The 18,042-nt window shown below is 41.8% G+C and overlaps 2 protein-coding genes across 4 annotated transcripts in view; one reads left to right on the top strand and one right to left on the bottom strand.

Moving 5' to 3' along the window:
- Positions 1–18,042, bottom strand: part of TPH2 (tryptophan hydroxylase 2) — a 327,850-nt gene that overhangs the window by 258,430 nt on the left and 51,378 nt on the right. For all 3 annotated transcript variants that reach the window (XR_007517278.1, XR_007517279.1, XM_049883908.1), the window contains exon 9: positions 1,009–1,135. Coding sequence is in view for 1 of the 3 variants with exons in the window: in XM_049883908.1 (XP_049739865.1) it covers positions 1,009–1,135 (127 nt within the window). In the remaining 2 variants the exon portion in view is untranslated. The remainder of the gene's footprint in view (positions 1–1,008; positions 1,136–18,042) is intronic.
- On the top strand, positions 3,722–5,823 carry LOC126074800 (proteasome subunit beta type-3-like). The gene is made up of 2 exons (XM_049881610.1): positions 3,722–3,735; positions 5,274–5,823. The coding sequence occupies exons 1-2, from the start codon at positions 3,722–3,724 to the stop codon at positions 5,821–5,823; spliced, it is 564 nt and encodes a 187-aa protein (XP_049737567.1).

Here is an 18,042-nt window from a genome sequence, read left to right as displayed (position 1 = left end):
TCACATTGCTTGTTTTGAGAAGAACTTTGCTGTAACCATGGCACCCAGGTTATGAACATCCAACTTATGTACAACCCGTAGTTATGAACCAACCACCGTAAAGCCTATTATATTAAAAATCCCAGGTACATATAATGGTTCATAATAACATATGGGTGCCACTTTGCAACACACATCAAAACATAATTACTGTATTATTATGTTTAAGATGTTTTAGTATACCTAGAAGTATTTCTTTAATTTTTTTATGCATAGAAAGGTACACTATATACTAAGAAAAACATTTGACTAGCTGATATTAGATACGAAACGTGCCTATCTGTCCCAACTTAAATGTTCAAATTCACCTTAAAGACATTTAGGAACAGAACTCATTCATAATCCAGGGACTGCCTGTACTATATCTTTTTCAGGTTTTGTGCTTATAATAAGTGTTTAGCCTGAGTTTCTTATTAATGACTCAAGTTATGTCTGACCATACCACATTAACTAAGCAAAGAGATACTCCCAAGTACAACACCTCCTTTACCATAAATTTATATATTTTTCTGTTACTAATATTTCTAGGAAATAAACATTGAATTAGAACCGGGGGTCAGCAAGTTGTAGGCCAGATCCAACCCACTACCAGTTTTGGTAAATAAAGTTTTATTGGAACACAGTCACACTCATTTATTTACATGTTGTCTGTGGCTGCTTTCACATTACAGAAGCTGAGCTAAGTAGTTGCAACAGAGACCTAGGACCTGCAAGCCTAAACTATTTACTACCTAACTCTTTACGTCTAGCCAGCTCCTGAACTAAAAGAATGAAATACGAATATTTTGGTGGTTAACAAACCAAGAACACACTGTGCTTCAAAATAACACAACATGTAAAGAAGTAAAACTACCAGCCCCTCTCCAAAGTGTTCGAATTATGATTTATAGTCAATAGCTTTGAGGCTTTCTTTACTTACAAATGTACACAACAGAATATTTTTTTAGCTTGGAAATGAAAAGGACTCACTGTGGCTAGTTTCTGAACATCTTCATCTGATGCCCCCAGAGATGCCAGGCCTATTTCTTGTGAAAATTGAGCAAACTTAGGATCCGCAAGTAATGGAACGTGACCCAGGAGTTCATGACATGTGTCTCTGACAAGAAGAACATCATAAAGAAGTGTTATACAAGAAGCTTTAAATGACCACTGGTACAAAAGACTTAAAATCTTAAATATAACCTTGTTAATATAATTAATTGCTTTACCATATTTCATCAACTCTGAGACTCTTTTTTATCACATTTTAACATCTCTGAAATCTAGAAGCATCTTACAATCAATGTCTTATATAGTCATTTAAATAAAATAACAGAGACTACTATTTTTAAGTGCTTACTACGTGCCAAGAACATGGTAAATGTTTTATTACATAAATTTTCTCATTTAATCCTCAAAACAACCTTTGAGAATAAAAGTAATTAGTGCAAGATCCTATAGATCAGAAGTTGGCAAACTATAATCCCCAAGCTAAATCTCACCCACTGTCTGTTTTTGTAAATCAAGTTGTATTGGAACACAGCTACACTCATTCATTTATGTATTGGCTATGACTGCTTTTGGCTGTAAGGGCAGAGTTGAATAGCTGTAACTGAAACTATATGGCCCTCAAAGCCTAAAATATCTACTAGTTGGCCCTTACAGAAAAAGTTTGCCGAGTCTTATTACAGATAGTGACGAAGCCACAATTTGAATCCAGATTGTCATGATTTCTGATTGCTCTTAACCCCTAAGCTACAGAGCATCCCATGTTACACTTTGCCAAGCACTGGGAAGCAGCAGAGGGTCATATTGCCATTATCAGAGTGGCTTTTAGCATAGACCATTTATTCTGCTCCTAACACAAGCAACTCCTTTGAGCCTGCGCACCAAAAGACCATCCTGGTTCTCTGCTTTGATATGCCTGAACTAAGTAATGACAGCAGCTTCGAACCTCCCTATTTGCCTGAGCTTCCATTTGGAGCCTATCCCTGGGCAAAGGACAGGTATGTGTCACAACAAAGCAAGGCAGAAGCCTTCCTGAGTCATTGCCATGAATCACAAACTGTTCCATGATATACCAAGCTAGATTGGAATGGATTTCTCTATGACTCTCTGGGGTGGATCAACACACAGCAACATTTTATTTTCTTCACAAAAAAAAAAAAAAACTAATTGTCCAGGTAGTAATTGATCCTAGCTTCACCTGTACTCCTCTGAAGTGCATCACTTCAAATAGGTGCTGTAGTATAAATGCCAGCTGCTACCACTATTATTACAAATATAAAGTAGGTCAGATTGGTCATGCAGTTGAAGCAAATGCAATGGCGATCAAAGGCACAAGATTGATGTCCACATAAAACAGATTGCATCACCCAATAGAAAAAAAAATCTTGTTCCCACACCTTCAAATCATATCCCCAACACTGGCCAGCCATTTCATAGACATGTCAGTTGAGGGAATAGGTGAATAGCATATTAAAAGACACTTCAAATTCATTCCGTCAACTGTGTGCCAATAGCTTCTTTTTTACAGATAAACATAATTTGTAGAAAAGAATATGTGGTGTTTATTCCCCAGGCAAACAGGACAGGATGGATAAGACAGGATAGGACAGACAAGACATGATAGAACAGGGCAGAAAGGACAGTCAAGACAGCAAGGCAACTGAGATATGCTGCACTCCTATTATGTACTGGGCACTGTCCTAAATGTTTTCATATCACATTACTAATTTAATCTTCACTTAAAAGGAAACTTTATTATTCCCTTTTGACAAATGAGGAAACTAAAATTCAGCACATTTAAGCATCTTTTCCAAGGTCACACTGTTACTAAGAGAGACTACTGGAGTTTTTTTTGGATTTGAGATCAAAGTTTTCTGAGTCCAATGTTATACTCTTTCTGCTCTGTTTTAACTTGCAGATGTAGGCCAAATAAGAAAAGGAGTGAGGAAAGTACGGCTTAGGTTGAGGGGAGAGAGTTTAGTCGAGCCTGTTAAATTGTAAATTGGTAGCATATTGGTTTCCTAGGGCTTTTGTCACAAAGTACCACAAACTGGGTAATTAAAACAACAGAAATTTATTCTTTCACAGTTCTTCAGGGTAGAAGGAGGATCCCTACTTTGCCTCTTCCTTGCTTCTAGGGCTCCTGGCAAGCCTTGGTATTCTTTGGCTTGCCTCTTTCATCACTTGGTGTTCTCGCTATCTCTCTGGGTCTCTGGATTGGATTAGAGCCCACCCTAACCTAGTATGACCTCATCATAAATCAGTTATGTCTTCAAAGACCCTATTTCCAAATAAGGTCACATTCTGAGGTTCTGAGTAGACGTGAATTTTGGAGGCAAATTGTTCAACCAGAACAGTACGTCCTGTCTCTTTTCCTAATATGGGGTTTCTTAGTGGTTATCGACCCTCTCAATCTACTTTTTTTTAAAACACCAGTGGCCAGGTCCTACCAAAACCCAGCTCAGCCAGACCCCAGAGTTAGACCTGTACATCTGTAGTTTTTATAAAAATCTCCTGGTGATAATAAAATATAGCCAGGGCTTATAACCACTGTTATAGCTGCTGATGACAGGAGCGCTACTAGCATGCTTTAAGCAGCTAGCAGTTAAAACTAAAGCTGAATGTGATTATTGAATTTTGAGCTCTCCATATTTAATTCCACTAGCATTGTGGAATGTTGGAGAAAAAATGGAAGATGGTGAGAGAAAGGTAAATAGGTAAATAGTCCGTACAGACTCAACCCTTATGATCAATTTTTTTAAAAAAAAGATCAGGTAGCCCGCACCCATGTGGAATTATAAAAACCTGAATACCCTAATTTTCCCCCATGTTATAAATACTAAAGCAACGCCACTGATCCAGGCAGAAGATACGGCAATGAGAATTCCAAATTAGACCAGATGTCAAACTATGAGGACATACCAAAGGTGGTATTTGCTCATGTTATGAATAAACAAGGTTAACAGAAACTAAAATATATTCATAATGATAGTGGCCAGCATGTATAACACTTTGCTAAGTGCTTCATAATGTAAAAAGAATAGAGCAGCTTGTAGCTACAGTGATTGTTGATTCTTGGTACAATATGGGATTTACTTCTGAGCTTGTTAAATACTTGAAGAAGGCTCAGGCAGAAGACAGTCTTCTATCTACCTAGGTACCAATGGACTCTAGAGAAAAATCAAAATCAATCTATTCCACATCTCACACTAAACTGCAATGATCAATCAAATCAATGCCCTCTATCAATTCTGCTCCCCGCTGTTCTACCTTTGTTCTGACACCAGCTGTACATGCAGAACTTCTTCCTCTGACCCGAACCACCTGGAGCTAGAACAGAACTCACAAGTTAAAAGACACAGTCCTCCAGACTGCCAAGTCTGCCCAAGACTTCAGATGCCAGCCACAAGCTGGGGAGTTCTCGCAACACCCTTACTTCTGACCTGCTCGGTATAAATTCAGAGGTTCCTGCTACCCCTTCAGGAAGCAGTCATATAAGCTCAGGGGTTCCCAGGACCCTCCCCCAACCCCAACTTCTGACCTGCTGACTCCCACTATTCCCTTGGGTTTGTTAGTTCACTAGAAGGACTCATAGAATCCAGAAAAGTGCTATACTTACAATTATAGTTTTATTACAGCAAAAAGGATACAAATGAAGAGATGCACAGGGTGAAGTCGTGGATGGTTCTTAATGTAGAACTTTCATTCCCCAAAAAGGGATTCGCTACCCTACCACATGCATTGATGTCTTCCACCAACCAGGAAGCCAATGGAGCTTCTTCTCCAGAGCCTTTATCAGGACCTCATTACTTAGACATGCTTGAATGAATCGTCACCCACCCATCTCACTCCCAGGTCAACTGAGGTAAACCCGAACCAGAACCAAAACCAAACCCATTGCCGTGGAGTCAATTCCAACTCATAGGGACCCTATAGGACAGAGTAGAACTGCCCCACAGGGTTTCCAAGGAGCAGCTGGTGGATTCGAACTTCCGACCTTTTGGTTAGCAGCAGAGCACTTAACCACTGCACCACCAGGGCTCCTCAACTGAGATAGCACCTGATTTTTCTTATGACCTGGCCAGCCCTAACCTGAGTCATTCATTAGCAAAACCCTTAGATGGAGTCTGAAGGCCTCATCAAAAACACTTCAGTCACTGGGAAATTCCAAGGTTTTAGAGATTATCTCCCAGGAACCAAGCCCAAGGACCAAATTTTTTGGGAAAAGTTAAATTTACCCCATACAGTCAGACCCAGATGGTGACCACAGACTTCCAGAAGATCTTTCCCATGGGAGACCATCTGTACATTGGCCTGATGAGGCTCGCCACTGATGTTCAGACCATCTGCCTCAAGTACCAGCTGAACCCGTGTGAGCTGAAGGAAGGTCAGCAGATCAAGCCTTGTACTCACAGGAGCATGGTGGCCAATCTCTTATATGAGAAATGGTTTGGCCCCTACTACATCACCGGGCTGGACCTGAAGACCTTTAAGCCCTTCATTTGCTCTCGGGGCCTCATGGGCTGCCTCATAGTGCCAGACCACTTTGTGGTCAGTAGCACCTTTGCCGAACAAATGTACGGGATGTGCAAGTCCCTCTGGGATCCCAGCATGGATCCAGAATACTTATTTGAAACCATCTCCCAGGACATGCTAAAGACTGTGGATCAGAATGTGGTGTCCAGAATGGGAGTCATTGTCCACATCGGTGTGAAGGACAGAATCACCACCAGGACACTGAAGGCCCTAATGGCATTACCCTCTCTTCCTCCTGCACCCCCAAGTCCACTTTTTTAAAAAAATAAAATAGTTTTTCTTTAAGAAAAAAAAAAAATTCCCCATGATAGAAAAGGAGCTATCCCCTGAATTTAAGTTTACGGTGTCATTATCAGAAACTAACTCATTAGCCAATTTAAAAACCCTTAATAGCATTAGGTTTTAGCATTAGAATGATGACTTAATCCCACTACACATGAATGGGAAACCCTGGTGGCATAATGGTTAAGTGCTATGGCTGCTAACCAAAAGATTGGGAGTTTGAATCCACTAGGTGCTCCTTGGAAACCCTCTTGGGCAGTTCTGCTCTGCCCTGTAGGGTCACTATGAGTCAGAACTCACTTGACGGCAATGGATTTTTGTTTTGTTTTGTTTTTTAGTACATAAATGAGGATAAAAGATCATAAATTTAAAGAAAAAAAATCATACGATACAGCAGAGTAAGTTGCATTGTTTTAATAAGAATGAAAGCCTGAAGCAAAATGTCTAACACAATTACTAATGGAGCGTTAGTGACGTCCTTTGCCCTGCTGTAGGTAGAAATGATAACGCTGTATCTGGATAGTTTATACCCTCTTATCAGCTCTGTCTCCATGCAGAGACCCTGAGACAGAGCTGCCCTTCAGATGTCTGAACAAAGTGCAGGCACAGTACGTATAGTAACCTCGCTACTCGCCAGGCCAAGGCTTTAAGCACCTCTATTCCAAAGCCAGGAACACAGTTATTACCTTTTATGACTTCGGTGGAACATTCTCAGAAATAAACACCGGATTGTTCTCTATCCCAGTGTCTTTGGCTAAGGGGTATGTATAGAAAAGAAATTGAGACGCTAAAAACTCTTCTGCCAAAGAGCTAAGAAAGACTTCTAATGTCACTCACTTTTTTTTTTTTTTTCTATCATAGCAATTATTTAACTTGGAAAAATTCACATTTTCTTTGATGTCCAAGAGACTAAAGGATTAGAAGCTGAGTTGCTCGCCATTCCTAGGGGCTGAGAGAAGTTCCAGGCTAGAGGTAGTTGAAGGAGAAGGCTGAGCCTCACCAGGATCACAGAGCCTCCTCTATAGAGTTTTTACCTGTTAAGCTCTATTGGGCTGAAATCATGCTATTTTATTCCATTGCACAAAGCGCAAGTGCCAGTGTTACTATGTCCTGCATGTAGAGTACTTCGAGATCCCTCCGTTGGCACTATCCTCCACAGCTGGACCCCTGAGGGTCTAATTATGAACCTGTTTCCCTTGTGAGTCCACAACTATTGCCTTATCTCACCAGATCTCTCTTAAAAGATTCAATTATTCAGCTGTAATTGCACCTGTCAGCACATGCTGCCTTTAATCTCTACATTGGCAAACTTTTCTCTTTTTAACTCACATCCCTTTGATGCATTTTCACCTGAATAATGCTCTCCAGGGTCCTTTTCACCAAAGCGCTCCATTCTCCGGAAATGTAGGACCTTTCAAAACGGTTAACACAGTAAAACATCGTGTCTTCTTTGGGAAAAAAAACAGCTAGAGCTGATATCAGACACTGAACTTTTGCTGCTCTAAATTGGAATCTTCTCTGATAAGCCCTGTTAGGGGAATTCTAAAGCCCGCTGAAATGGGCCTACAAAGGGGTCTGGGCAAACCATCTCCAGGGAATTGTTAAATCATTCTGAGAAAGTTGTGATCAGTTTGCTGCAGGGGAAGTAAGGGTCCAGGTTGTTAAGTTCAAATTCAAAATGAGTCTGGCATTTTTCTCCTCTTATCAGTTTTCAAAGTTGAGTCCTCATGCTGCGTGTTGAACAACTCCTTTTTATTTTGCTGTAAATTAAAGCCTTCAAGAGGCAGTGAGTGAGCGTCCAAGGCTTGCTTCCCATCCTGAATCAGCGCATCTGTCTTTTAAAACATATTTCTATAGATTTTGTTTGTTCTAAACGACACCGAAGCCAACACTTGAGCTAAATCATGAGGAGAAGAAAAGGAAGAGGGCTGGGAGGGGTGGAGAGTTTGCAATGGTGAAAAGAAGCAGGAGGATGGAGCCAGGAGCCAAAACAGGGTATCTTTTTTTTTTTCCTGCTTTCACACAACATTTGGTGGTAAGTGCAACTAATCTGGGCTAATACACAGGGACGTGGGACACGCTGCCAGGGGTGACGCAGTTTGTTTTCACTGCACTAAGGAGATGATAACGGGAGTTAATTTGGTATTGAACCAATTTTTTTTTCTCACTCATTGCATGCTTTGGAGCCATATACAGCATTTTTTTAGGTTGAAAATAGCATACTGTAAAATCTGGCCCAGATAAGACTTCAGGCAGCTCTTAATATTCTTCCTCTTACATCCCCCTCTCGGTATAGATAAATCCATATGTGGCCCTCTTGCGGCGCCGAGCACCTGGCTATGGCTCTGGAGGAAACCTTTCTTTGCATTTTTCCCCCTAGGAATCATAAGAAAGTCCACTGCTGTTATTCTTCTTCATTAGGATTCTTTTGAGACTGGCAGATATTATAGTTATCTTTTTTTTAAATTCAGTTCAAGAAGCATTTATGGTGTGCCTATTATGGACCAGGTACTATGTCAGGAACTGAGGCTTAAAAATGAATAAGGCATGATCCTAGAATAACTCGGGAAAGGTCACCTTAAGGTCCCATAAAAGGGCAGCCAAACAGCAAGTACTAACTTTCCCACTCTCATGAAGGCAATAATTCCCAACCCTTAAAAGTACCACGAAAGGGCAACTCTTGATATGTCTCTACTTTCCTACCTTTCCTGAGATATTTCTTATTTCTTAAGGAAATAAGAGATTTTTAACTCTTGTGCCTCCCCCAAATTCCACAAAATATTAAGAAGGCAATATAGCATAATGGGTGGTGCGAGCGATTTGTGATCAGCTGCCAACCTAAAGGTTGACGATTCAAACCTGCCCAGTGGCTCCGTGGAAGAAAGGTCCGGCAAACTGCTTCCGTAAAAGATTCCAGCTGAGAAAACCCAATGGAGCAGCTCTACTCTGTAACGTATGGGGTCGCCATGAGTCAGAGGTCGACTCCATGGCAGCTAACAACAACAACAACATAATAGAAGAGTTAAAAGCGTATACTGTGGAGTCAGACCTAAGCCCATTTCCCACATTGTTGTGTATGCAGGTTACTTAGAGCAATGTCGTCCTATTGGAGTTTCTAGAACGATGGAAATGCTCTATATCTGCACAGTCCAATATGGTAGCCACGTGGCACAGGTGGCTACTGAACACTTGAAATGTGGCTAATGCTCCATTTAAATAGTCACAACTCTACTGTATTGGACACCACAGACTTAGAATTTCTCATCTATAAAATGGAGACTATCAGGGTACCCCCTTGTCAGTTTGTCATATTGTGGTGGCTTGCACGTTGCGGTGATGCTGGAAGCTGTGCCCCCAGTATTTTGAACATCAGCAGGGTTGCCCATGGTGGGCAAGTTTCAGTGTAGCTTCCAGGCTAAGGTGGACTAGAAAGAAAGTCCTGACTATCTACCTCTAAAAACTTGATAATGAAAACCCTATGGATCGCCCAACATAGTGCTAAAAGATGAGCCCCCTAGGTTGAAAGACACTCAGAATACACAGTGGCCACAATGATGTACTCAGGCATAGCAAGGATCACGAAGACAGCACAGGACCGGGCAAAGACTCTGTTGTACATGGGGTTGCAGTGAGTCAGTGCTGACTCAAAGGCAACAAGCAATTAACAACAACAATCTCATGATGGTTTTAAAAGCTTTGGTGAGATAGTGCCTTGAGAGCATAATTTCCCAAGAAGTTAGCTATTACTATTCATACTATATGAAATTGTATTTATACCTAATTCTATTGTACTTGAGTAAGTTTGCCCTTTTAGAAAATATTTTATCACTTAAACAAGGAGTAGTAAGCTCCTCCAGGACAGAGATCATTTTAGGCTCATCTTTGGCTTTCCACTGCTTAGAAAACCTGGCATGCAATAGATCCTTTTTGAACTCAACAGAAAAGAGCAGCAATAATGGGGCTCAGTTGTTCCAAATACAGGTGAATCCAAGCGAGACCTAAGTCTTAATTTTTTTTTTTTTTTAATTTCTAGTAGAAAAATAGGGCTTTGAACCAGATCTTGGTTTTGTTTTTTCCTAGTTATATGGCCTGAGGGAAAGTATATGACTTCTTTGAACCTCTGAATTCCCATCTGTAAAATGGTGGCAATGACTACTGCCTGCCTCACAGATATGAGTGAATGATGCCGGACAAGCGGAATATGGTGGGGCATGTCAGACCCTTTTTCCTTCTCTCTCCCGATGGTTTCTGGGCCTGTCAATACAGGTGATTCTCCACAGAGTGGTGAAGAGGGAAAAACAGTAGTTACCTCTTCCCGGCCCAAAATTCTATCATTTCAAATTTATTCTTCTGCGCTTACAATTTAAAAATGCAAATATTCCTGAGAAAAAAATTCTCCCAGGTCTTCTCAGTCTTCCACACCTTAAGTTACGTAAATGAACTTCTCCCTGGCTGCAGGGCGCTGAGGGAATATAAATGTGTATTCAGGTGAGGATGCTTACAAGTGCTAATTTTGGATTATGGGCACCACAGAAGGAAGACAAATCTGGTTGATGAAGGGAAAAAAAGAACAAGGCAAAGTCCTGCTTTGAATCTGCTAAAAAAAAATAGATAAACAGTTGAAATTTTATTATAGCCAAAATGAACAAAATCAGGGCACTTAGGCACAAATATGGTTTCAAAATACACATTTTAAATAATGTATAGGATTCTTTTTTGTTTTTGTCAGAGTGCTTGGAGCTCTTGAGACAAAAGGCTGTGTAAAAAAAATCTTAGAGGTTAGTTTTGCTTTTAGGCACCTCACAAAACTAGACGGAAATTATGGCTGAAAACCTGGGAGCCCAGGTCTAGGAACTTGGCCTTGTAACTAAGGATATGCTGGAATTTTACGAGACACATCAGCCTACAAATGAATTTAGGAGGTGCCAAGTAAAAGTGGACCTATTTGGTATTTATATAAAGCTTTTTTCTCTCTAGAGATCAAAGCATTATTTCACCATCCCTCACACAGGGAGGTTAAATGGCTTGCCAACAGTCACACGGACAGCTGAGAGCCGCGCCGGACTTCCTGGCAGTCAGTCCGTTAGGTCCTTCTGCCTGAGGACACAGGCAAAGCAGCTGCCTACCTGCATAACTGGGCTGTAGTGAGGTGCCATCCCTTTCTTTTGCCCAGAGTCTTTTCCTGAAGTTGGAGATGCTTCCTCTTGATAAATGGGGCAGGCTAAAGGTGGCTCTGAGAAGGTCAAAGGAGAGAGTAGGCTTCTAACAAGCCTATTAATCAGACCGACTGGCAGGGACAGCATGGTGCTAAACCATCCAGTAGGCACGTGTTTAGGGTTCTGGCAAAGAAGGGCCACCAAAAAAAAGTAAGAAAGTCACGCCTTCAACTACCTTATACCAAATTTGTAATTAGAAAACCAAGGAAAAAGCTATTGGACTTCAGTATGCATGTAAGTTTTGAGTTTTTCTCTTCAGTGTTACTGTTCGACATAGAATAAGTGGTTAAGCACACAAATGCTGACACTACTCCCTGAGTTCAAATCCTGACTTCTTTACTTACCAGCTATGTGACCTTGGGCAAGTTGTTTAACTTCTCTGTGCCTTAGTTTGGAAACCCTGGTGGCGTAGTGGTTAAGTGCTACAGCTGCTAATCAAGAGGTCAGCAGTTCAAAGCCACCAGGCGCTCCTTGGAAACTCTATCAGGCAGTTTTTACTCTGTCATATAGGGTCCCTATGAGTCAGAATTGAGTCGACGGCAGTGGGTTTGGGTTTGGTTTTGGTGCCTTAGTTTCCTCGTCTAAAACTTAAAATAGTAACAACTCAGAGGGTTGTTGTATTCAATGAGTTAATCCATATACACATTTAAAAGAGTGCCTGGCACGTAAGAGTCAATATTTACATGTTTGCTACTCATACTAGAAATATTTTTGTTGCTGTTGCTATTGTGGAAACCCTGGTGGTATAGTGGTTAAGTGCTACCTACGGCTGCTAACCAAGAAATCGGCAGTTCGAATCCACAAGGCGCTCCTTGGAAACTCTATGGGGAAGTTCTACTCTGTCCTATAGGGTCGCTATGAGTCAGCATTGACTCAACAGCAGTGGGTTTGGTTTGGTTTTTTGGTTTTTGTTGCTGTTATTGTTGTTGTTGAAATTATCTACATTGCAGGATGGAAAACGAGTGACAGTTGAGTAGATACCCACTCATGGTGACTCCATAGGTATGAGAGTAGAACTGTGAAACGTAGGGTTTTCAATGGCTGGTTTTTTGGAAGTAGATTGTCAGGCCTTTCTTCAGAAGCACCGCTGAGCGGACTCAAACCTCCAACTTTTCAGTTAGTAGCCAAGAGTGTTAATCGTTTGCACAACCCTAGGATTCATAATAACCTGATCAAATCTCAGGGCCTTTAACAGCTTAACTGGCCCTGGGTGTAGCCCAAATTAAAAGACACTCCTGAGGGAGAAGATAGCTGCTAAGCTGGGAACACAGTCTCTGAATGAGAAAGCAGGAAAATGAGGCAGATGGGATCAGCTTTCTGAGAATGCCATTTCTGAAAATCACTGGTAGTAATGCTGTTCTGCTATCCTGAACAGCAAAAAATGAGACTGACACTGCCGAGGAAGCCAGTTGGCAGGGCAGGAAGCTTGGCACCACTCGGGTATCCTTTGGGAAACAGCAAGTTTAAGGTAAACAGAGCTCCTAAGAAGGAAGATTAAATTCTATAAGGCTCTGGCGTATCTTCCCTGCTCTGCAGTAAGTGCCCAGGCTTGGCTTTGGCAAGATCTGATATTAAAAACACCCACAACATCCAGGGCTGAAGTCAAACAAGTTTGCACACCCAGAATGTCTCCCACGGAACCAAGGGAAAAAGTTAGGAAGACATATTTTGCTCTCATTACAGACCTAGTGAGAGGCATCTGTTCAGTCAAGAGAGGACCAGCCAACCTCTCTTATAAATGTGAAAGCCCGTGTCTTTACCTGCTGATATTATTATGTAACAAATGAGAATAAATGTCTGAGCCCCAAGAAAAGGAAATAAATGACATCTGCCAGTTTTAGTAAGGGTTTTGTTTGAAGAAGCCAGGGCTTAAAATTCATTTACTTTATTTAGAGATGAAAAATATTGTCAGAAATAATCCACTTTTATTTTTCTTGTAAAATTGAAACACAATGGCAATTACAAGAAAAATCACCTGAAGGCTAATCCTTTTTTAAACTTTAAAACAGTTATATTGAAAAAATAACATTAGTTGCCCCTAAAATGCTCAACTGCAACAAAAAAAAGATTTTCCTTAATGCAAATGCATTTAGTTGTATAATGGCAATAAAGGTTGCAATATTAGTCAATGGCAATGTGAATTTTTTCCTAACGGTGAAAGTTTGCGCTTCGATTTGAAAAGTGACAACACCAGGAACCAGCATAAGAAGACATGCCCACATCAGCATTTGCTGAATAATAAATCATCCCAACCCAGCCCTCAATCTGAGAGCTCCATGATGGAAAAAGCTTCTACTATGCCGTGCCAAGTATACTTTTGTTACTAGCAGGTTAAACACATCAGAAACATAAAATAGAATGAATATTTTTAAATGTTTTCATTCACAACATGGATGAACCCAGAAAACATTATGCTAAGTGAAAGAAGCCACACACAAAAGGCCACATATCAGATTCCACTGACCTGAAATATCGGCAGCAGCTAAACCCATAGCGACAGAAAGCAGATTAGTGATTGCCAGAGGCTAGGGCAGGAGAGACTGTAGGGCAGGAGGGACTGGGAAGAGACGGTGGAATGGGGGCCAAGTTTCCTTTTGGGTGATGAAACTGTTTGGGAGCTAGTGGTGATGGTTGCCCAACACTGTGAATGTGCTAAATGCCGCTGAATTGAACACTTTAAAATGGTTAAATTATATACTATGCAAATGTTACCACAATTTTAGGAAATATTTTCATTCATACATTTTTAAAAAGAGATTTCCAATGCAAAACTACTTTATTACTTTGGCAGTGCTTGTCTGGAAAGACAGATATTGTACTGGCTTGACCTCAAAGGAGGTCAGAGGATGTATCTTCATATTTAAACTTCCGAATTTCTTCTCCCTGAGCAACAGACAAGGTAAGGGGTTTTTGTGCTATGGATGTGCATTGAAGGAGCCACGATGGCGCAACGGTTAAGCTACGAACTTGGCTACTAACCTAAAGCTTGTGGTTCAAACCCGTCCAGCGGCTCCATAACAGAAATATCTGGTGATCTGCTCCTGTAAAGATTGTTGTTAGGTGCCATTAAGTCGATTCCAACTCACGGTGGCCCTATAGGACGCAGTAGAACTGCCCTAGCTGTCCTAGGCTGCAATCTTTATCAGAGCAGATACCCAGGTCTTTTCTCCCTTGGAGATTCTGGTGGGTTCGAACCACTGACCTTTTGGTTAGCAGCCAAGCACTTAACTATTACACCACCAGGGCTCCTTCTCATGAAGATTACAGCCTAGGACACACTATGCGGCAGTTCTACGCTATCACATAGGGTCACTGTGAGTCAAAATTGACTCGACTGCACCTAATGACAACTTGGCAATGAAAGCTTTATATTCCAAAGGGTACCTGGGACAGACCAGGAGTCATCTGGCTCCCTCTGGTCTCCATCCAGAAATCTGGACCAGGGTGGTTTGTCTTGTATTGAAGAGGACAAGACTGAATTGTCCTGTGTATAATCAATCACTCAGCTGCTAACCGAAAGGTCAGTGGTCTGAACCCACCAGCAGCTCTTTGGGAGAAATATGCAGCAGTCTTCTTCTGTAAAGATTACAGCCTCGGAAACCCTATAGGGCAGTTCTACTCTGTCCTATAGGATCGTTATGAGTTGGAATTGACAAGATGGTGGTGGGTTTATATAGCAACAAATCCTTAGAAAATAAGGCCTTCTTGCCTTGGCGTCCCTGGGTGGTGCAAACAGTTAATATACTCGGTATTAGCCAAAAAGTTGGAGGTTTAAGTCTACCCAGAGGCACCTCAGAAGAAAGTCCTGAAAACCCTACACAGCACAGTTGTACTCTGACACACATGTAGTTTCCATGAGTTAGGATCAACTCAGTGGCAATTACCAACAGCAACAACATCAGCAGGGAGCAGCCACAGTGTTGGCCAAGGGTGCCGTGAAGGCCCAAAAAGGGAGAGGGAAGCCACTGACGATTCGCTACCCACTTCACACATCACTTGAACTTGCTATTTGACATTACAGGTATGACCCTTATTCATATAGTCACTGGCATGTCTCTTTAATCATTATTTATTCAACCAAAGTTAATTGAGCATCTGCTATGTGCCAGGTTCTGTGCTAGAGAAACTGGCAAGATGCTGGTCATTAAGACAAATACAGTCACTGTCTTCATGGAACTTACATTGCATGCATTTGAAACACCCAGCACCAACCCACTGAAATATGAGGCACACTCTCCAGGCTTGGTCCATTCAGCTCCTGCCAACTTTCCTGCCTTCATACAGCTGAACCTATACCCATAAACCATTCATTCCACCTATGAAATCCCTCATTCCACTCCCCCCTTCCTCCCTCCTTCAGTGGTAACAAACTCTGACGTCTTCCGTGAAGCCTTCCCTGGCAAAAGTAATTAGTGTAATTAGCCAACCCCCAAGCAGAAATGCTCACATTAAGGCCACATTCACCACACTCTGTAGAAATAAGGCAGCTTACTTACATATAATTTTGTAAAAATCATTGACCCCCTTGCAGAAACCGGAGCCATTGCCTTCATTATAGACCCCAAGTCCCACCCTATCCTACCTCTTAATGACTTGACCACAAGCCATTCACGCTTCTCTATGGGGATTGAGAAAGAGGTGGAAAGGTCACTGAGGGTGACCAGTTAAGGCTTCTATTGGAAGCAAGAGGGGAAGGAGGCAGGTGTCAGCATGAATGGGCTTTTCCAAGAGAAAGACAAAGGATTACTCATTCATTTATTCACCTATTCAGTAAACATTAATGGAGTACCAACTAAGTAAGTACCAGAAACTGTATGAGATGCCGGGGATACAGAAATGAAGACAATATGGTTCCTGACCTTGAGATGATTACAGTCCTATGAAAGAGATGGACCCTTGAACGAATCATTACCTACCATACCATACTATGTGGTAAGGACTAAAATAGAAGACAAAGTGCTACAGGAACATCTGACTCTGCCTGAGAAAGTCTTCCCAGGCAAGGTCGCAACTAAGCCTAGTCCTAAAGAATTAAAGGATTTTGCCAGAGCGATGGGGCATTCCACACAGAGGGAACCACCTGTATAAACGAATGGAGGCGTGAACCAGCAGGTTTGCACCAGCATGGCGAGAAGACCAGCGTAGCTGCCCCACAGGGTTTAGGAGAGGGCAGAAATAGAGAAGAAGATGTGGTTCAATGGGAGCAGGTTTTATTCTTCCCTATATTTAACAGGGAACCAGCAGAAGTTACACAATAGAATGCTACACTCGGGTTTGTGTTTTAGTAAGAACGTAAACTCTACAGATTGCTTCTAAGGGGGGGGATGAAAATTGCCTACCGTGGAGTCAGTTCTGACTCATGGCAACCTCATGTGTTTCAGAGTAGAACTATGTTCCATAGGGTTTTTAATGGCTGTGATCTTTCATAAGTAGGTTGCCAGGCCTTTCTTCTGAGACACCTCTGGGTGGATTAAAACCACTAACATTTTGGTTAGTAGCCAAGCTCTTAACAGTTTGCACCACCCAGGGACTACTCTTCTACGAATAAGAAAAACAAACTCGTTGCTGTCAAGTCGTTCCCACTCATAGCGACCCTACAGGAGAGAGAAGAGTTACCCCATAGAGTTTCCAAGGAGTGGCTGGTGGATTCAAACTGCTGACATTTTTGGTTAGCAGCTGAGCTCTTAACCACTGTGCCACCAAAGATGACAATAATTGGCAGACAGAGCAGCAGTGTTAATACATGCTATCAGAAGTTCTCAACCAAAGGCGACGTTGTCACACAGGGAACATTTAGGAATGTGTGGAGATATTTTTGGTTGCCCCAAGTGGTGGAAGTGGAAAAATGCTCTTGGCATCTTGGGGGTAGAGGGCAGTGATGCTACCGAACATGCTACAACGCACAGGACAGCCCCTACAACAAAGAAAATGTCTGTCCCAAAATGTCAAGACTGCCAAGGCTAAAAAACCCTAGAGTAGAAGAAGATTAGGTAGCCAGAGGGCTCAACATAACACAGCCCACAACGGACATCAAACAGACACAGAGGAGACCAGGAAGATTGTAGGACTTCTATAATTTTTGTTCTACCACTACGCACATGCCAGGTGATGCTCGCATATCCATGTGACTTGTAACTCTGCATCTTTCCCTCTCATTCCTGTAACTGAGAGGGAAGCTATTATTGGAATGACCTTGAATTTGACTCAATTGATTATTTTAAAAGAAATCATTTGCAGACTTCAATACCTGATTAGTGACAAAGTTGCTGCCATCACAGCTGATCAAAGCAGGAGGCAAAGCAGGATCACTGCCTCAGGCACTGCCCAAAGGGAGAAAGAGCAATAATACCTCTGCTTCTAGCAGAATAGGTGATCTTTCAGCGCTGGTAAAAACGTGTGGAAAAGTAACTCCTCCTACCAGGAAAATCAGGAATCGCTGACTCACCGGGACTTTCTCTACTGCCCCCCAAGCCAGAAAAGCTCCCTCCAGGGAGCCAATCCAACCTGCCATCACTTTTTCAATTCGAGTTCCATTAAACTGGCCAGGTGTAGAGAACCCAGAGTCATTAAAATGTTTACAAGTCAAAGACATGCTTAAAATCCAATGTCTGTTGAAAGCTGTGATGCCAAAATACATTCTACCCAGACTGAAAAGAAAAAAAAAAAAAAAAACTTTTTCATATAATGGCGTTTTGCTGCTTTCAGTCTCATCCACCTGCATCTTCAGGGCTCATCTTTGTCTCGTTAGAACCGCCTCCACTACAACAGCTCAGCTATTGAAGGCAGTTACGTGGAAGCAGAGCATAAGCACCAAACACAGTAGCCAAGTTGAACTTCACAAATTGGAGCATCTGCCCTCTTGCTGGTTTTCAATTGAGGAAATGGGATTTCATCACTAAGATAGTGCCTGTGGAAGTGCCGGGCAGGAAACATCACTTGCGGTATAGTGCCCCATAGATTCAAAACGTGTGGCTGCAAAGGG

Source organism: Elephas maximus, chromosome 4 (genome assembly GCF_024166365.1).
Source record: "Elephas maximus indicus isolate mEleMax1 chromosome 4, mEleMax1 primary haplotype, whole genome shotgun sequence".
Taxonomy (NCBI): Eukaryota; Metazoa; Chordata; class Mammalia; order Proboscidea; family Elephantidae; genus Elephas; species Elephas maximus.
This window is presented reverse-complemented; position numbering and strand designations above follow the sequence as displayed.